Source organism: Hyperolius riggenbachi, chromosome 10 (genome assembly GCF_040937935.1).
Source record: "Hyperolius riggenbachi isolate aHypRig1 chromosome 10, aHypRig1.pri, whole genome shotgun sequence".
Classification (NCBI taxonomy): Eukaryota; Metazoa; Chordata; class Amphibia; order Anura; family Hyperoliidae; genus Hyperolius; species Hyperolius riggenbachi.
The window spans coordinates 43,219,123-43,240,227 of record NC_090655.1 but is presented as its reverse complement, the minus strand read 5'-3'; the positions used below and the strand labels follow the sequence as shown (position 1 = coordinate 43,240,227).

General features: G+C 48.6%; 1 protein-coding gene across 1 annotated transcript in view; it reads right to left on the bottom strand.

Moving 5' to 3' along the window:
- The window catches only part of PDLIM1 (PDZ and LIM domain 1), a 99,398-nt gene extending 88,930 nt beyond the window's left edge, over positions 1 to 10,468 (bottom strand). Inside the window, exon 1 of the mRNA XM_068259408.1 lies at positions 10,272 to 10,468. Within this exon, the coding sequence (XP_068115509.1) occupies positions 10,272 to 10,367 (96 nt within the window). The 5' untranslated portion in view covers positions 10,368 to 10,468. The remainder of the gene's footprint in view (positions 1 to 10,271) is intronic.
- Positions 10,469 to 21,105: the final 10,637 nt, after the last annotated feature.

Below are 21,105 nucleotides of genomic sequence, written 5' to 3'. Positions count from 1 at the left end.
TCAGTAGAGTCCCTGTCTAGTTTTGATCCCCGTAGGGCAGTTTACATCAAGTCATATTTAAAATTCATATCTAGCTGGTGCTAATGATGCTGCCGACCGATGAGCCTTTACGTCCAGTTTCCACTACAAAAGGCAAAGCGAGTAGGTAAAACGCAATGCGCAGTGTGTTTACAAAATGGCATCATACTAGTGGGAACAAAAAAACTGCATGCTTTTTCTGAGAAGGCTCACATTATAGCAATTCTCTGACCACAAGCAATCCATATGGAGGACGGATGACATGCAGTGGAAACAGGACCTTAGGGCTGGGACCCTCTAGGGCGTTTTGGGATCTCCAACAATTCCCAAAAATTATTTGCCAATAAAAGTGAGTGGTGGGGAACCCACTAGTGCAATTGCGAGTAGGGTTAAAGGGGCACTACAGCAAAAAACTGTAAAATATGTGCGAACATATACAAATAAGAAGTGCGTTTTTTCCAAAGTAAAATGAGCCATAAATTACTTTTCTCCTATGTTGCGGTCACTTACAGTAGGTAGTAGAAATCTGACAGAAGTGACAGGTTTTGGACTAGTCCATCTCTTTATAGGGGATTCTCAGCAAGGCTTTTATTCTTTATAAAGATATTCCCTAAAAAGGATTTAAACAATGCAGTTTTCTCCCCAGGCTCTTTTAGCCGGGTTCTCCACCCGGCTAGTTTTGGTGACCACCCGGCTGTCATCGGCTCACCTCCTCCTATGCTGTAAGCATAATTGCTCATAGAAGCACCGGCCCTGCATTTTCTCCTTTCGCCCCACCCGGCTACTTTTTCATGCCACCCGGCTACAATTTCATGCCACCCAGCTGGAAAAAAATTCTGGGGAGAACACTGCAATGATGTTGGCCAGCTTCCCTGCTCACTACAAAGTTCTTTGGTAGTGGGACAGAGCAACTGCCATTCACTAAGTGCTTTTGAAAATAAATATATCCCTGAGAATCCCCTATAAAGAGATGGACTAGTCCAAAACCTGTCACTTCTGTTAGATTTCTACTGCCTACTGTATGTAACAGCATTATAGGAGAAAAGTAATTTATGGCTCATTTTACTCTGGAAAAAATGCACTTCTTATTTGTATATGTTTGCACATATTTTACATTTTACAGTTTTTCCCTTTAATCACAGTTGCAGGACATGCAGCAGCTTGAACACAATGCGGTGTACAGTAGTGCTGCAAAAATCGCTTTGAAAATCAATTTTGCGCACGAATGGAAGTTTAAATAAAGATGTTTATACTTACCAGGTGTCCGTATTTCCGGCTTCTGCCTGTAGCCCCGGCCCCTAGCAGAAGAGGTCACAGGTGCTTCTCTGATTGGTGCTACTGAGGCATCTATGACCTCAATCTTGGGGGCGGGGCTACGGACGGGAGGCAGACACCCAAATTTGATATTAAAAAAAGCATATCGCTAATCAGAAGTGCTGCACAGTTTACGCTTCTGATCGCCAGGAAACGCAAGTACAATCGCCCTAGGAATTGCTGCACACAGTGCTGCTGCGTTTCCTTGTGGATTCCAGGTCAAAGTTGGGCTTTCACAGATTCTTACAATCCATGGAAACCAGGATTACGGTGGGCTGAACCTGAACTTTGCACGGGGCAGATCAGATTTTGTATCAAATGATTGACAGGCTTCAGATCTGGCCTATGATCTATGCAATGGTACATGAGAGTCTGCTATAGTACAGTAGCAACTCGTGCAGCAGTACAGCAGTGCCAGTGACTAGTGCAGCTACAGTAGTGACTTATGCAGCACAATGTATGGGAGTTTGCTATAGTATAGTAGTGACTAGTGCAGCACAATAGTACAGCTGCAGTACTGTAGTGAATGGTACAAACAGTGCAGCACAATGTATGAGAGCCTGCTATAGTTCAGTAGTCACGAGTACAGCCGTGACTAGTGTAGCAGTACAGTAGTGAATGGTACAGTAGTGACTAGTACAGCAGTGACTAGTACAGCACAATATATATGAGCCTGCTATAGTTCAGTAGTGACTAGTGCAGTAGTACAGTAGTGACTAGGGCACCACAATTAGTACAGTAGTGACTAGTGCAGCAGTACAGTAGTGACTAGGGTAGCAGAATCAGAATCAGATTTATTTCGCCAAGTGCGGCGGAAGCCACACTCAGAATTATTTATGGTACACACAGGCGTAGGGCTTAGTGCAAAAAAATTACAGGTTAACAACAGTGAACACAGTGAACATAACTAACATTGTGCAAAAGGTGCATACAAACACAGACAGAATAAAAACAGACATATATAAGGGCCTAAAAGTGGCAGTTCTGCAGGATGACCGGGGGGCCATGCTGGGTGGATAGTACAGTAGTGACTAGTGTAGCAGTACAGCAGTGAATGGTACAGTAGTGAATAGTGCAGCACGATAGTACAGCAGTGTCTCGTGTAGCAGTACAGCAGCGAATGGTACAGTAGTGAATAGTGCAGAGGTACAGGTGTGACTAGTGCAGCACAATTTATGAGAGCCTGTTATAGTTCAGTAGAGACTAGTGCAGAAGTACAGTAGTGAATGGTATAGTAGTGACTAGTGTAGCAGTGAATGGTACAGTAGTGAATAGTGCAGAAGTACAGGTGTGATTAGTGCAGCACAATGTATGAGAGCCTGTTCAGTAGTGACTAGTGTAGCAGTACAGCAGTGAATGGTACAGTAGTGACTAGGGTGGCATGATAGTACAGCAGTGTCTAGTGTAGCAGTACAGCAGTGAATGGTACAGTAGTGAATAGTGCATAAGTACAGGTGTGACTAGCGCAGCACAATGTATGAGAGCCTGTTATAGTTCAGTAGTGACTAGTGCAAGCAGTACAGCAGTGAATGGGACAGTAGTGACTAGTGCAGCACAATGTATGAGAGTCTGCTATAGTAAAGCAGTGACTAGTGTAACAGTACAGCAGTGAATGGGACAGTAGTAGTGTTGGGCGAACATCTAGATGTTCGGGTTCGGGCCGAACAGGCCGAACATGGCCGCGATGTTCGGGTGTTCGACCCGAACTCCGAACATAATGGAAGTCAATGGGGACCCGAACTTTTGTGGTTTGTAAAGCCTCCTTGCATGCTACATACCCCAAATTTACAGGGTATGTGCACCTTGGGAGTGGGTACAAGAGGAAAAAAAAATTAGCAAAAAGAGCTTATAGTTTTTGAGAAAATCGATTTTAAAGTTTCAAAGGGAAAACTGTCTTTTAAATGCGGGAAATGTCTGTTTTCTTTGCACAGGTAACATGTTTTTTGTCGGCATGCAGTCATAAATGTAATACATATAAGAGGTTCCAGGAAAAGGGACCGGTAACGCTAACCCAGCAGCAGCACACGTGATGGAACAGGAGGAGGGTGGCGCAGGAGGAGAAGAAGGCCACGCTTTGTGAGACACAACAACCCCGGCCTTGCATGAGGGCAAGAAGCGTGCGGATAGCAGGCTTTGTACCGCCATGCAGTCATAAATGTAATAAAGATAAGTGGTTCAATAAACAGGGACCACGCGGCAACGCTAACCCAGCAGCAGCAGACGTGATGGAACAGGAGGAGGCGCAGGAGGAGAAGGCCACGCTTTGTGAGACACAACAACCCCGGCCTTGCATGAGGGCAAGAAGCGTGCGGATAGCATGCTTTGTACCGCCATGCAGTCATAAATGTAATAAAGATAAGTGGTTCAATAAACAGGGACCACGCGGCAACGCTAACCCAGCAGCAGCAGACGTGATGGAACAGGAGCAGGCGCAGGAGGAGAAGGCCACGCTTTGTGAGACACAACAACCCAGGCCTTGCATGAGGGCAAGAAGCGTGCGGATAGCATGCTTTGTACCGCCATGCAGTCATAAATGTAATAAAGATAAGTGGTTCAATAAACAGGGACCACGCGGCAACGCTAACCCAGCAGCAGCAGACGTGATGGAACAGGAGGAGGCGCAGGAGGAGAAGGCCACGCTTTGTGAGACACAACAACCCAGGCCTTGCATGAGGGCAAGAAGCGTGCGGATAGCATGCTTTGTACCGCCATGCAGTCATAAATGTAATAAAGATAAGTGGTTCAATAAACAGGGACCACGCGGCAACGCTAACCCAGCAGCAGCAGACGTGATGGAACAGGAGCAGGCGCAGGAGGAGAAGGCCACGCTTTGTGAGACACAACAACCCAGGCCTTGCATGAGGGCAAGAAGCGTGCGGATAGCATGCTTTGTACCGCCATGCAGTCATAAATGTAATAAAGATAAGTGGTTCAATAAACAGGGACCACGCGGCAACGCTAACCCAGCAGCAGCAGACGTGATGGAACAGGAGCAGGCGCAGGAGGAGAAGGCCACGCTTTGTGAGACACAACAACCCAGGCCTTGCATGTGGACAAAAAGCGTGCGGATATAGCAGCAATGCTTTTTGCCGCCATGCAGTCATAAATGTAATACAGATGAGAGGTTCAATAAACAGGGCCCGGAAACGCAACACCATCCCAGATGTTCATTGGTCATGTTACTTGGTTGGGGTCCTGGAGTGTTGCGTAGTCATTTCCAATCCAGGATTGATTCATTTTAATTTGAGTCAGACGGTCTGCATTTTCTGTAGAGAGGCGGATACGCCGATCTGTGACGATGCCTCCGGCAGCACTGAAACAGCGTTCCGACATAACGCTGGCTGCCGGGCAAGCCAGCACCTCTATTGCGTACATTGCCAGTTCGTGCCAGGTGTCTAGCTTCGATACCCAATAGTTGAAGGGTGCAGATGGATGGTTCGACACAGCTACGCCATCTGACATGTAGTCCTTGACCATCTTCTCCAGGCGATCGGTGTTGGAGGTGGATCTGCACGCTTGCTGTTCAGTGGGCTGCGGCTGCATGGGTGTCAGAAAATTTTCCCACTCCAAGGACACTGCCGATACCATTCCCTTTTGGGTACTAGCTGCGGCTTGCGTTGTTTGCTGCCCTCCTGGTCGTCCTGGGTTTGCGGAAGTCAGTCTGTCTGCGTACAACTGGCTAGAGGAGGGGGAGGATGTCAATCTCCTCTCTAAAGTCTCCACAAGGGCCTGCTGGTATTCTTCCATTTTGACCTGTCTGACTCTTTCTTCAAGCAGTTTTGGAACATTGTGTTTGTACCGTGGATCCAGAAGGGTATAAACCCAGTAATTGGTGTTGTCCAGAATGCGCACAATGCGTGGGTCACGTTCAATGCAGTCTAGCATGAATTGAGCCATGTGTGCCAGAGTCCTACCAGAATCCTCATCATCCTCTTGTGAGCGTTGTGATAGTTGTTGTGATGCATCATAGTCGTCACCTTCCTCCTGGTCTGCTTCTGCTGACCATTCGCGTTGAATTGTGGAAGTCCAACGTGCACCGCTCTGGCCCTCGTCAGTGGTGGCATGAAATTCCTGCTCCAACTCCAGCTGTTCCTCCTCCTCTTCTTCGTCATAGCTGCTGGGGCCAGCGTTCCCTGAGGCGGATGGCCTGATGTTGGTACCATCACGCTGATCGTTTTCTCCTTCAGATTCCCCCAGTTGCATCATGACAGCTGTTTCCTTGATTTTTAACATCGACCTCTTCAGTAAACACAGCAGTGGTATGGTAATGCTGACTGAAGAGTTGTCACTGCTCACAAGCAACGTGGATTGCTCAAAATTTTGGAGGACTTGGCAGAGGTCCAACATGTTGGCCCAATCGGATCCACAGAAGCTTGGCAGCTGGCCGGATGCGCCTCGGTACTGCGCCGTCATGTACTGGACCACTGCACTCTTCTGCTCGCAAAAGCGGGCTAGCATGTGCAGCGTAGAATTCCAGCGCGTAGGGACATCACACAGCAAGCGATGGTGGGGGAGATTGAAGCGCTCCTGCATCTTGGCGAGTGCCCCCGAAGCAGTACTGGAATTTCTACAATGTTTGGACACTCGACGCACCTTCAACAGCAGATCGGGCACGCCTGGGTATGTCCTCAGGAACCGCTGAACTACTAGGTTCATCACGTGCGCCAGGCAAGGGATGTGTGTCAGCTTAGCCAACCTTAAAGCGCGAATGAGATTACTCCCATTATCACACACAACCATGCCCGGTTTCAGGTCCAGCGGTGCCAGCCACAAATCCGTCTGTTCCTTTATTCCCCTCCAAATTTCCTCCCCTGTGTGCTGCTTATCCCCAAGGCAGATTAGCTTCAGCAACGCTTGCTGACGCATGCCAACAGCTGTGCTGCACTGCTTCCACGATCCTACTGCTGCTGGGTTAGCGTTTCCGGATGAGGTACAGCTTTGAGATGCGTTGGAGGAGAAGGAGTCAGAGAGGTAGGTGCTGCTGTTATCCAGTGGGAGGGACGGCGGTGCAGCTGTTTGTGGCGTGGGCAACACCCGTGCCGTAGCAGGTGAGGAATCGCTGCCAGGCTCCACAAGGTTCACCCAGTGCGCGGTAAGGGAGATGTATCGACCCTGGCCGAACGCACTCGTCCAGGTGTCAGTGGTGAGGTGAACCTTGCAGGCAACGGCATTCTTCAAGCTTCGGGTTATTTTGCTGACCACGTGCTCATGCAACTCAGGCACTGCAGAGCGTGCAAAGTGGTAGCGGCTGGGAACCACGTAACGTGGGATGGCCACTGACATCATGCCCTTGAAGCTGTTTGTCTCCACCAATCGATATGGCAGCATTTCGCAGGCCAGAAGCTTGGCTATGCTGGCTGTTACTGCCACGGCCCGGGGGTCATTTGCTGGCAATTTCCTCTTGCGCTCAAACATCTCCGACACAGACAACTGAACCGTAGCGCTGCACACGGAAGGGCTGTTGGTTGTTGTGTTTGATGAACACTGGGAGACCTCAAGAGCACTACTCCGGAAAGTGACAGTGTCAGCGTCGTCTGATGTTTGTGAATGTTGTGAACCACGCAATGGCTGGGCTACTGCTGCTGCTGAGGCGGGTCTGGTGGTGAGTCTGGTGAACCCAAGGGAGGCAGTGTTGTTTCTGGTACCCTGTCCTGACGCGTTTGCCCAAAGAGTGGGATGTTTGGATAGCATGTGACGGCTCATGCTGGTGGTGGAGAGGTTGTTAATATTTTTCCCCCTGCTCAGGCGGGTCTTGCACACCTTGCAAATCGCCATGGTAACATCCTCAGTGCAGTCTTCAAAGAAAGCCCAGACTTTGGAGCACCTGCCTCCTTGCTGGCGATTTCTGTTTGCTCCTCTTTTGCCTCTCACTTGAACTTCCACGCTTGTGGTGCCTGAAATTGCGCGCCGCCTACCTTGTGGCACAAGGCGAACTCGTGCAGCAGTGTGTTCTTCAACAGACTCATCTGTGCTGCTGCTACGACGGCGATGTTCTCGTTCACAAACAAAATCTGGGTCTCTGTCCACATTGTCCATACCCTCCTCTTCCATCTCCTCAAACTCGTCATATGTCATTGTGGGCCACCGCCGTGGAGTAGAGCTCCCCACAACAACCTCTGCGCAGCACACTCCAACGTCGTCTTCCAGATCTTGTCGGCCGACCTCCTGCAATTGCAACCCCTCCTGCCCAAATTGCTCTGGGATTTGGGTTTCCGAGTCCTCTTCGGACTCGCCTTGTATTTCAGTGCGCGGTGCATTTCCCACAGTTAACGGTTGTGAATCCAGGCACAACATTTCTGGCTGTTCCTCCATTGACCTTTGAAAGGTGGAAGTTTGTTGGGCTGGGAATAGCTCCTGCGAATACCCCATTGTGTCCTGAGGTAATTCATCGGACTGGTTATCTGGCAGTTGTGTGCGTGGTGTCGCTGCCGGTTGTGTCAGCTTTGTGCCCACTGGCTCCTTGTAACTGGCTGAGGACTCGGACCTCGTGCGTGATGTGCTGGTGCTGCTTAACCCACTGCTGGACGCTTGAGAGGTCATCCAAGTAATTATCTGGTCCTGTTCTTTTGGATTTGTGAGGGTTGTTGTCCTGGACAACATGGGCGGTATTGAGTAAGTTTTCTTGGGTGCTCCCCTGTGGCCTGTACGTGAACCGTCAGGGGAAACACCTCTTCCCTTGCCCCTCCCTCTTTCACCGGATTTCTTCCTCATTTCACTTATCCTTACAGTACACGCTGACTGGCAGCAGTACAGTGGCAGTACAGAAATGCTATACAGTACCACTATTCCCAGCAGCGACACAGAGCACAATGCTATACAGTGACGGGTGAGCGGTGTACCACTATTCCCAGCAGCGACACAGAGCACAATGCTATACAGTGACGGGTGAGCGGTGTACCACTATTCCCAGCAGCGACACAGAGCACAATGCTATACAGTGGCGAACGAGCGGTGTACCACTATTCCCAGCAGACACAGAACAGTACACAGAATGCTATATAGTGTGGCTGAACGAGCGGTGTACCACTATTCCCAGCAGACACAGAACAGTACACAGAATGCTATATAGTGTGGCTGAACGAGCGGTGTACTACTGTTCCCAGCAGACACAGAACAGTACACAGAATGCTATATAGTGTGGCTGAACGAGCGGTGTACTACTGTTCCCAGCAGACACAGAACAGTACACAGAATGCTATATAGTGTGGCTGAACGAGCGGTGTACCACTGTTCCCAGCAGACACAGAACAGTACACAGAATGCTATATAGTGTGGCTGAACGAGCGGTGTACCACTGTTCCCAGCAGACACAGAACAGTACACAGAATGCTATATAGTGTGGCTGAACGAGCGGTGTACCACTGTTCCCAGCAGACACAGAACAGTACACAGAATGCTATATAGTGTGGCTGAACGAGCGGTGTACCACTATTCCCAGCAGACACAGAACAGTACACAGAATGCTATATAGTGTGGCTGAACGAGCGGTGTACCACTGTTCCCAGCAGACACAGAACAGTACACAGAATGCTATATAGTGTGGCTGAACGAGCGGTGTACTACTGTTCCCAGCAGACACAGAACAGTACACAGAATGCTATATAGTGTGGCTGAACGAGCGGTGTACCACTATTCCCAGCAGACACAGAACAGTACACAGAATGCTATATAGTGTGGCTGAACGAGCGGTGTACCACTGTTCCCAGCAGACACAGAACAGTACACAGAATGCTATATAGTGTGGCTGAACGAGCGGTGTACTACTGTTCCCAGCAGACACAGAACAGTACACAGAATGCTATATAGTGTGGCTGAACGAGCGGTGTACTACTGTTCCCAGCAGACACAGAACAGTACACAGAATGCTATATAGTGTGGCTGAACGAGCGGTGTACTACTGTTCCCAGCAGACACAGAACAGTACACAGAATGCTATATAGTGTGGCTGAACGAGCGGTGTACCACTATTCCCAGCAGACACAGAACAGTACACAGAATGCTATATAGTGTGGCTGAACGAGCGGTGTACTACTGTTCCCAGCAGACACAGAACAGTACACAGAATGCTATATAGTGTGGCTGAACGAGCGGTGTACTACTGTTCCCAGCAGACACAGAACAGTACACAGAATGCTATATAGTGTGGCTGAACGAGCGGTGTACTACTGTTCCCAGCAGACACAGAACAGTACACAGAATGCTATATAGTGTGGCTGAACGAGCGGTGTACCACTGTTCCCAGCAGACACAGAACAGTACACAGAATGCTATATAGTGTGGCTGAACGAGCGGTGTACCACTGTTCCCAGCAGACACAGAACAGTACACAGAATGCTATATAGTGTGGCTGAACGAGCGGTGTACTACTGTTCCCAGCAGTGACACACAATGACTGGGGGGGACCCTGGCTAGCGTGGCTGGAGCGCGAACTACCCTGCCTGCCTACCCAAAGCTAAACCCACAGACAAATGGCGGAGATATGACGTGGTTCGGGTATTTATTTACCCGAACCACGTGACAGTTCGGCCAATCAGAGCGCGTTCGGGTCCGAACCACGTGACCCGTTCGGCCAATCACAGCGCTAGCCGAACGTTCGGGGAACGTTCGGCCATGCGCTCTTAGTTCGGCCATATGGCCGAACGGTTTGGCCGAGCACCGTCAGGTGTTCGGCCGAACTCGAACATCACCCGAACAGGGTGATGTTCTGCAGAACCCGAACAGTGGCGAACACTGTTCGCCCAACACTAGACAGTAGTGACTAGTGCAGCACAATGTATGAGCGCCTCGCCTGCTATAGTGTGTACAAGTAGGAAGCAGTAGACTGGAGGGTTGTCTACTATCAGCACACATACAGTTTACATTGTATATAATGCAGACAGCAGTCACCCTGCATTGTTTTGCTCACAGCTGTTCCCTCACCTCCCAGGACTTTCACTTACTCTGGAAATAGTTAAAGGCTGATCAAAGTCTTTTCCTCCCACCAGTCGGAACCCCCAGGGTGCCGGTCCTTCCATGACAACGCGCTTAGTGGCCATCCTGCAGCCGGACAGAGAGCAGCTCCTTCCTTCCAGGGACAGTGCGGCTGATCCTGTCCAGCAGGCGCTTTTCCTGATTACTGAGCCTCCAGCACTGGGGAGGGGCGTGGCAAGTGACACCCATACAGCGCTACAGAGATTCCCTCTGCTGGAGGACCTATCAGAGGCCAGGACGTCCTCCTGCCCTCCCCTCTCTGACACTGCGCTGTTCCCTTGTATGGAAGAGAAGGCATCCCAAACTTCCCAGAGTTTACACAAGTCCGCATTCCTGCCAGCTAATGCCACTTCCATGGGGTGCTGCACCTTGAAAGGATCGGACGCTATTGGGAGAATGCTTCAGCGGGGTGTTGGGAGGGTGAAGTCAGATTCCTTTTTATTGTTGTGAAGAGGAAGGGGGGAAACATTATCAATGTTGTATTTTAGTGGGTATATTTGCTGAGAATAGGCAGTGAGGCCTCATTCACACCTAAAATCTAAAACGCTTGCGTTTCACGTTTCTATGCGCTTTTTCCCTCCTCCCAGCGCTCCACTGCGAGCTGGGTTTCTGGTAAAAGCGCTTTTCCAGAGCGGTTTTGTAATTCACAAGTCAGGAAGTGAACTCTTTGACCCGGAAAACAATACAATGTATATATTCGAAAAAAAACAACAACCCGCGAACGACGCATAAAGCGATTTTGTGAACGTTTAGTGCTGTTCCTATGCCTTCCATTATAGCAAAAACACCCCAAAAATGGTACAGGCACCGCTTTGCTGCCCGCACAGCGCACGAACCGCTCTGATATGAACCTTCTCCGAGATTCATTGCACAAGCGTTTTGTGGGCGATTTTAAAAAATCATCTGCGCCTGAAAAAAGTCAGAAACCGCCCCTAGTGTGAACGGGCCCTTCATTTTGTTGGAATCTAGTTTCTGAAGCTTAATACTCATCTGATGACCAGACAGAGGCACCCCAGCGGCACCCCTTGATGACGAGCGCCCCCCTCAGATCCATCTTACTGCTGGCAGGTACACACAACGGGCGCAAAAGCGCAAAAGGGAAGTCGAGCGATGGCGGTACTTTGCGCAGTCATCCGGCTGTTAATGATCCAATCCGCCCTGAAGGTTGTTATCGCCACACATTGCCAAACTTCAATTTGCGTAATTGCACACCTCTACCCATGTTGCGAAATCGCAGAAAGAATCGCTCAAAAAAATAATAATCGCCAGTCGTCGGAAAAATCGTGTAGTGCGTACGGACCTTTACGCCCAGTTCACACTGATATGGATGGAACACTGATCTGTGTAAAAACTGATCTGTGAAACCCTCCGCTCGGTAAAAGATTATTTTAAATTTTCATTCGATTTGTGGAATAAATGGGAAAACTACCTACCTGACGCCTAACTGTAACCTGCATTTGGACATATAGTATAAACTATGTTATTTGGTTGTTTTCAATGTGTTTTTAAAAACTTGCAACAATTTATACAATACTGTATCATCTAACAACAAAAACACATAATAACAAAAACAGTACTGAATACTTGTATAGAAGGGAACTTTTGTTCATATGAAACATAACTCAAGTTGTTTGTAAGTAGGGAATTCATCCGTATGTAAAATTACAGGGATGTAGGACATTAACTTCCTCTACTGGATTATTTTATATTAGGAACAGAGATAAGCTTAAATGAAACCTGAAAGATTAGATATATAAGTTTTATACATACCTGGGGCTTCCTGCAGCCCCCCTCCGCACCAATCGCTCCCACGCGTCTTCCTTTGCCGCCTCAAACTCCTGGAAGAAGCCCTGTTAGCTTGGCCAGTCAGGAGGTCCGGCCACATGCACGCACCCTAGCGCGCTGCGGAAGCACTCTGAACACTCCCAGCCGTGGGAGTGAGACAGGGGTGCATGACCCTTACTAGCCAAGCTAACGGCTTCAACCGGGAGAACAAGGAGGCAGAGAAAGACAGAGTGGGAACAATCAGTGCAGAGGGGGCTGTTGGAAGCCCCAGGTATGTATAACACTTTTATATCATTATTTAAAGTTTACCTGAAGGGTAAAAAGTGTGTCCGTAGGGGGACAGCCTCTGGATCCTAAAGAGTCTTTTCCCATCATCCTCCTCAGAGGGGATCCACAGCTGGGACCCCTAAAGATCTGCTGACAAGGGCTTGTCGGCAGTGTGCGCAGGCGCAAGAGGCTTTCAGATGGGCTCCAGCAGAAATTGCCGAGACCCCATTGTGGCCGCTGTACTACGCAGGTGCATACCGTCTGTGCCTGTGCAGTAAAGCAGCTCCAATTGGGCCTGCGCTGGCGCTGATTGTAAATATTGAACTTAAACAGAAGCCTTCCTGTTTAATTGTAATAGGTCAATTCAGTAGATCCATATGATTTTTTTTTTACAGCACACTATACACTGCAGTGCCACAGTGCAGAGAGGGGGACCCTGAAATAAAGATATTTACCCTTCTTTCTCTCCTTTTGCAGAGTTTTCTGTCATGCTGCTCCTAACCTTTGTAACTCCCTACCACACCCATTAAAGACAGCCCCATCCCTGGAGTTATTCAAATCCAGACTGACAAGCCACCTGTGTAGACTGGCATTTGCAGACTTGTAGAATTCTTCCTCTGTACCACAATTTACCAGTCAACCAAGTACTGGTCTGAGCCATGCTTATGTGCTTTGAGTTGTTCTGCATGCTGAGGTGCACTGGTACACTGAAAAGGTTGTTACTCTCTGACTGCAAATTTTTTGCCATTTTCTGCTGTGGCACATTTTTCCATACCAGGGCACAATTAAAGATAAAATGCAAGCCTTTTACTGCTTTTTGCCTCTGTGATCATGAGAATACTCAGACCAGCTTTTGTGCCCAAACATGTGAGCTGAGAGCCAGGCTTTGTGAGTCACAGCACTCTATTGCCTGTCGCCTTCCTCAGAACATAATGTCCCCATCCCACAGTTCCTGTTCCTCAGAGTATAAACTCTAAAAATCCCAGCAGTGAGGAAAAAGTGAGCAGCACTTTGAAACCCCCGTAATAACCGCCAAAACTAATTTCCACATGGTGATCTGGGCCTCCAGTGAGTGATATTTGTGTACTTATCAGTAGGGATGGTCTATGAAGTGCAAATCGTTCTGAGCTGGATGCAGGATTATGCACACTTTCTATGCAATATTATGCTGATTGAAAATGCAGCAATCGATGAATCTCACCAAGGTGGAATACAATTGGTTCATTTTCAAGCTTGCAGGTGGGTTCCCAAAAATGCATGTATGCTTCACTGTATGTGGTGTAACGCATGGATAACTTGCGGTGGCACTTTTTCCTGCGATGCAACGCAGCACTCACTGTGAAAGTGGCATGAGGCTTAATTCACATTATGCACACCGTGCTATATTTCACATGTGAAATTACCACCCATACATTTGTGGGTGTATTGGGTGTAACAATAGGGATATAAGGAAAGGGGCCATTCTGCACATTTCTTATAAAAGGACCACTATCACAAAAATGCTAAAATTTAAGAGACATGCAAACACATACATATGAGAAGTACATGTCTTCGTGAGTAAAATGAACCATGAATTATTTTTTTTCCTATGCTGCTGTCACTTACAGCAGGTGCTAGAAATCTGATAGAACTGACCGGTTTTGGACTAGCCCATCTCCTCATGGGGGTTTCTCAGGGATTCCTTTATTTTCAAAAGCACTTAGTAAATGGCAGTTGCTTCGTCCAACTTCCAAAAAAGTGTGCAGTGATCCGGGAGGCTTGGCAGGATCTTTATTATTTATAAAGACACTGCAAAAAATGTATACAAAGGCCATGCTGAGAATCCCCCATGAAGAGATGCACTTGTCCAAACCCTGTCGGTAATGTCAGATTTCTACTACCTACTGAAAGTGATGGCAGTATAGGAAAAAAGTAATTTATGTTTCATTCCACTCAGGAAGAAATGTACTTGTCATTTGTATGTGTTTACATGTATTTTAAATTTTAACATTTTCGCGATAGTGGTCCTTTAAGGCCTCTTTCACACCAAGACGTTGCGTTTTAGGGGACGTTAAGGTCGCATAACTTGCCCCTAACGCACCGCATGGTGGTGTTGAAGTTGGACGTCAGATTGAGCCGCGTTATGCAGCTCTTGATGCGCTGTTTTCCTTCTATCTATACTGATAGAACAGCCGCTCCAGGATAGTGATGGGAAGTCTGGATCTTGTCAAGGATTCGGATGATTCAAATCGGATCATTCAAATGATTTGGTTCAAAGATCCGGATCTTTTCAGGGCCTGTTTCCACTACACGCAGATTCTGCCTGCAGAAAACTGACTCCAATGAATGTCTATGGGCCTGTTTCCACTGAACACGATTTTTCTGATGCAGATTTCCCATAGGCATTCATTGGAGTCAGTTTTCTGCAGGCAGAATCTGCGTGTAGTGGAAACAGGCCCTCAATCATTTTACTAGGGAAGCAGACTGGGTGAAATGACTAGCAGGACATGACTTTCCCCGCACTGTACATTCTGTATGTTCTTGTTTCTTCCAGACAGACTTTCGCTGTGTACCGAATCGTTCATTGTGATGATCCGGGTGATTCGACTCACAAAAAAGATCCGGATCAAATGAACGCTTCATTCATGATCCGGACAACATTAGGAGTCCAGGTTACGTCACCACAGTGCAGTGAATATTAATTAGCCATGTGGCTAGTCACTGAGCATGTGCAAGCAGTCTAACGCAGCTAAAGCCCAGTATAACGCACAGCATGCTGTACTTTCATTCAACATGTAGCGTTACAGTGTAACGCAAGGTGGGCACTGTGAACAACACATTGATTTTTCATTACTGTGAGTTGGGCTGCGTTACTGGCTGCTGTAACGTGGGACTTTAACATCTCGCTGTGAAAGCAGCCTAAAGGAAACATCCAAGAAGAAAAAAAAACAAACTCCACTTACCTGGGGCTTCTTCCAGCCCATGGCAGCCGTCCTGTGCCCTCGCCGCAGCTCTGGAGGCTCCCGGTCTTCTCCGCTGCAGAACCCGACCTTGCCAGGTCGGGTTCTGGGTCGGCGTCTTCTGCGCTCCACCGCGCGGGTCATGTGGTCTGGCTGACGTCATCAGGACGGTACTGCGCAGGCTGTTCTTCATTCTCCTCTAGTAAATCATCCCATAAAAAGGATCATAAGTATTAGGGCCCTTCCACACCGAGTCGACAAGATTTGATTTTTCAAATTTTTAATTCTGAAACTTACCATACTATAATAATTGGAATACACCCCCCCCCCCCCCAGTTCAACATCCATACCTGCCAGGTACACCTGAATATACTGGCTACAAGATTTGGGGTTTTTATTGTGGTTTCCTTTGTGGATGCCCTTTTCTCTTTTTTGTATTTACTGTGATACATAGTGTGTATGCCATAAAAGATACTATTATGCCATAGTTTTGTGAAATGTATTACAAGACCGTGTGTAGTTAACTTACTTGACCACTAGGGAGCACTGCTTCAGCCAGCATACTGTAATAGCAGGAATTATTTGAATTCCCTTGAGAAGCACAGGTTTCCTGTGTCTGTGATCCAGACAAATAAGAGTACAATAACTCAAATAGAATATCTATTGAGAAGAATGTTTTATTTGTCCATAAAAGGCAAGTGAAATAATCTAATTGTGTTCTCCTGTGCAAAGAATATGTCTGACATGCATTCCCCGTTTCACAATCAACTATTAAAAGTTAAAGTGTGTTGTTCAGTCCCTTTGAAAGTAGTATCGCCTCTTATTTAATATCAATATCAGGGGCGTAACTAGAAATCACTGAGCCCCCCTGCGAATATTTGGATGCCCCCCCCCCCCCATAGGTGCCAAATAATCGTAATGGGGCAGCGTTTCACTGTAAATTAATTGTAAAGTGGGCAGCATTTCACCAGACAATCGTAATGTGGGCCAGAAAATCGTAATGTGGGCAGAGTTCACCAGAAAATCATAATGTGGGCAGAGTTCACCAGAAAATCGTAATGTGGGCAGCAGTTACCAGAAAATTGTAACGTGGGCAGCAGTCACCAGAAAATTGTAACGTGGGCAGCAGTCACCAAAAAATTGTAACGTGGGCAGCAGTCACCAGAGAATTGTAACGTGGGCAGCAGTCACCAGAAAATTGTAATGTGGGCAGCAGTCACCAGAAAATTGTAACGTGGACAGCATTCACCAGACAATCGTAACGTGGGCAGCGTTCACCAGAATATCGTAATGTGGGCCAGAAAATCGTAATGTGGGCAGAGTTCACCAGAAAATCGTAATGTGGGCAGCGTTCACCAGAAAATCGTAATGAGGGCAGCGTTCACCAGAAAATCGTAATGTGGACAGCGTTCACCAGAAAATCGTAACGTGGACAGTATTCACCAGGAAATCGTAATGTGGACAGCATTCACCAGAAAATCGTAACGTGGACAGCGTTCACCAGACAATCGTAACGTGGGCAGTGTTCACCAGAAAATCGTAATGTGGGCAGAGTTCACCAGAAAATCGTAATGTGGGCAGCAGTCACCAGAAAATTGTAACGTGGACAGCATTCACCAGACAATCGTAACGTGGGCAGTGTTCACCAGACAATGGTAATGTGGGCCAGAAAATCGTAAAGTGGGCAAAGTTCACCAGAAAATCGCAATGTGGGCAGCAGTCACCAGAAAATCCTAATGTGGGCAGCAGTCACCAGAAAATCGCAATGTGGGCAGCAGTCACCAGAAAATCGCAATGTGGGCAGCAGTCACCAGAAAATCCTAATGTGGGCAGCAGTCACCAGAAAATCCTAATGTGGGCAGCAGTCACCACAGAAAATCGTAATGTGGGCAGCATGCACTAGAAAATCGTAATGTGGGTAGCAGACACCAGAAAAAAAATGCCCCTGTAAAAAACAAAAACAATTCACTTACCTGTCAGGAGTCTCTCCTGGCCTCTGGTGTGCAGATCCCCGAGGAGCCTCCTGTGCACTGCAGCACATCTCCCGCGCTGACAGGCAGAGTGCAGGGCTACGGCAAGATGGCTGCCGAAGCCCTGTACTGGAGACACAAATAGTCTCCAGTGTAGGGCTTCTTCGGCAGCCATCTTGCCGTAGCCCTGCTCTGCCTGCCGGAGGAATTATGCAGGCTGCTGGAGCGGGGATGCGTGGAATGAACTGGCGCAGCGTCTATTAGACGCTGCGGCCAGTTGAGCACCTTGTGTGGGGTCCAGAATCGGGCGCGCGGCGACGACACTTCCCCGCGCACAGTGAGCGGGCCCTAGAGCTGCCCCAGGCCCCCCTGCGGCGGATGGGGTCGCATCCCCGGTAGGTACGCCGGTGATCAATATACTTTAATCAAGGCAGGGAAATGTACCTTCACTGTACAATAGCCCCCAATGCAGCATGGAGTATATATAAAATATCCAAAAGGGAGACACAAGGCGTATGCAGGGGCTGATAATGCACTAATTTTTTTTGCAAAACAAACATTTGCCTTCTTAAAGGAATACTGTAGGGGGGTCGGGGAAAAATGAGTTGCACTTACCCGGTGCTTCTAATGGTCCCCCACAGACGTCCTGAGCCCGTGCAGCCACTCACCGATGCTCCGGCCTCGCCTCCGGTTCACTTCTGGAGTTTTAGACTTTAAAGTCTGAAAACCACTGCACCTGTGTTGCCGTGTCCTCGCTCCCGCTGATGTCACCAGTAGAGATGGCCCGAACCTCCAAATTTAGGTTCGCGAACGTTCGAACCGCAATAGACTTCAATGGCGAGGCGAACTTTGAAAACTAGAAACATTTATGCTGGCCACAAAAGTGATGGAAAAGATGTTTCAAGGGGTCTAACATCTGAGTTTTTGCATGGGGGAGTGGGATACACGCCAAAAGTCCCTAGGAAAAATCTGGATTTGACGCAAAGCAGCATTTTAAGGGGAGAAATCACATTGTATGGTAAATTGGAGGCCTAAAGTGCTTTAAAACATCTTGCATGTGTATACATCAATCAGTGAGTGTAATTAGAGTACTGCTTCACACTGACACACCAAACTCACTGTGTAACGCACCGCAAACAACTGTTTGTGTTGTGACGGCCGTGCTGGACTGGAGAACACCATGGCAAGAGTGCAGGTGATAGCGGTTTTCAAGCTCATATTGTATCGCCAGGCTGAGATGGCTCAATGACAGAACAACAGTGACTGTCCAGCTGATCAAATTTGGCCTGTCAACAATGAAGCAACGACCTTATTATCTTTGGTGTGCCACCCCCCCCCCCCCCCGAGACACTCATATAGCCATAGTCATTGCTTTATTGTGATACGCAAGCCCCTTCACCACGGCAAGGTAACGATTACGAAGGGGAATTGACACATGTACATGCCTTTTGTTTTGTTGTTGCAGCCGTAGTGCAGCCAGAAAAATTAGGCAGGCATGTACACGCACCAGAAAAATTATTATAGCGACCAGCGGCCTTAAAAATTCAGAAATCCGCCTGGTGTCCTGGACCCTGTTGGTGGTGGCGGAGAAGGCAGTCAAGCGGCCTGCAGGGGAGCGACTTCGTCTTGAGGCAGGCAGCCATTCACAAGGCATGCAGGCAGAGATGCTGTGTGGGGACTGACTTAGTCTTCGGGCGGGTAGTAGCCCTCCGGGATCCATGCCTCATTCATTTTGATAAAGGTGAGGTACTGAACACTTTTGTGACTTAGGCGACTTTTCTTCTCAGTGACAATGCCTCCAGCTGCGCTGAAGGTCCTTTCTGACAGGACGCTTGAGGCAGGGCAAGACAGAAGTTGGATGGCAAATTGTGACAGCTCTGGCCACAGGTCAAGCCTGCGCACCCAGTAGTACAAGGGTTCATCGCTGCTCACAGTTTCTACATCCACACTTAAGGCCAGGTAGTCAGCTACCTGCCGGTCGAGGCGTTGGTGGAGGGTGGCTCCGGAAGTGCTAAGGCGAGGCGTTGGACTAAAGAACGTCCACGTCCGACATCACTGGAGCGTCCTGTCCATGCCTGCGTGGGCATGGGAGAAGGATTACTGGCAGTGCTACTTTTATTGCGTTGTGCTGTGACATTACCCTTAAACGCATTGTAAAGCATAGTTGCCAGCTTGTTCTGCAAGTGTTGCATCCTTTCTGCCTTCTGGTGATTTGGAAATATCTCCGCCACTTTGTGCCTATACCGAGGGTCTAGTAGCCTGGCCACCCAGTACAGCTCATTCTCCTTGAGTTTTTTTTTATACGGAGGTCCCTCAACAAGCTGGACAGCATGAAAGACGCCATCTGCACAAATTTGTATTCAGACGTACTATCAATCTCCTCTTGCTCTTCCTTAGTGATGTCCGCTAAGTTCTCCTCCTTCCCCCAGCCACGAACAATACCATGGGAAGGTTGAGCAGCACGAGCCCCCTGCGACGCCTGCTGCGATTGTTCTTCCGCCTCATCCTCCTCCTCCAAAACAACACCTTCCTCATCATCTGACTCCTCTTCCCCACACGACTCTTCCCCCTCCTCCTCCTCCCCCTCTGTGCTGCCGCAGGTGTTGAGGAATCATCTGCTTCTGCTGAGAATTGATCCCACAACTTTTCCTCCTGTTCCTGTTCACGCTCCTCCACAGCTTGATCCACCACTCTACACACGGCACGCTCCAGGAAGAAGGCATACGGGATCAAGTCGCTGATGGCGCCTTCACTGCGACTCACCAGGTTTGTCATCTCCTCAAACCGCCGCATGAGCCTGCAGGCATTTTGCATCAGTGTCCAGTACTTTGGCCAGAACATCCCCATCTCCCCAGACAGTGTCTTTTGACTATAGTTGTACAGATACTGTTTGACAGCTTTCTCCTGTTGTAGCAGGCTGTCCAGCATCAGGAGGGTTGAATTCCAGAGAGTCGACTATCACTAATCAAGGGTCTCACCGGCAAGCTGTTTCTCTGCTGTATATTGGCAAAGCGTGCCATGACCGTGTAAGACCGCCTGAAATGCCCACACACCTTCCTGGACTGCTTTAGGATGTCCTATAAGCCTAGGTACTTAGACACAAATCTCTCAATTACGAGATTCAGCACATGTGCCATGCAGGGTACATGTGTCAACTTTCCCAAATTTAAAGCAGAAATGAGATTGCTGCCGTTGTCACACACCACGTTGCCGATCTCCAGTTGGTGCCGGGTCAGCCACTGATCAACCTGTTTGTTCAGAGCAGCCAGGAGAGCTGCTCCAGTGTGACTCTCCACTTTGAGGCAAGACATTTCTAATATGGCGTGACACAGTCGTACCTGGCATGCAGCATAGGCCCTAGGGAGCTGGGTCTGTGTAGCTGGAGAGGAAATCGCAGCACCAGTAGAGTTGAACTGCCACTCAGCCAAGGAGGAGGAAGACAGCGAAGAGGATGTAGCAGGAGGAGAGGAGGTGACAGCAGGCCTGCCTGCAAGCCATGGAGGTGTCACAAGGTCCGCTGTACAGCCACATACTCCCTGCTTGCCAGAGGTCACCAGGTTGACCCAATGGGCTGTGTAAGCAATGTATCTGCCCTGACCAGGCATCCGTGGTCAGATGGACCCTTGACCCAGCGCTGTGTGCCAGAGATGACACCACTTGCCTCTCAACTTCATGGTACAGTTTGGGTATCGCCTTTTTGGAGAAGTAATTGCGGCCTGGTATCTTCCATTGCGGTGCCCCAATGGCCACACATTTTCAGAAGGCCTCAGATTCCACCAGCTGGTATGGTAACAGCTGGCGAGCTAACAGTTCCGCCAAGCCAGCTGTCAGACGCCAGGCAA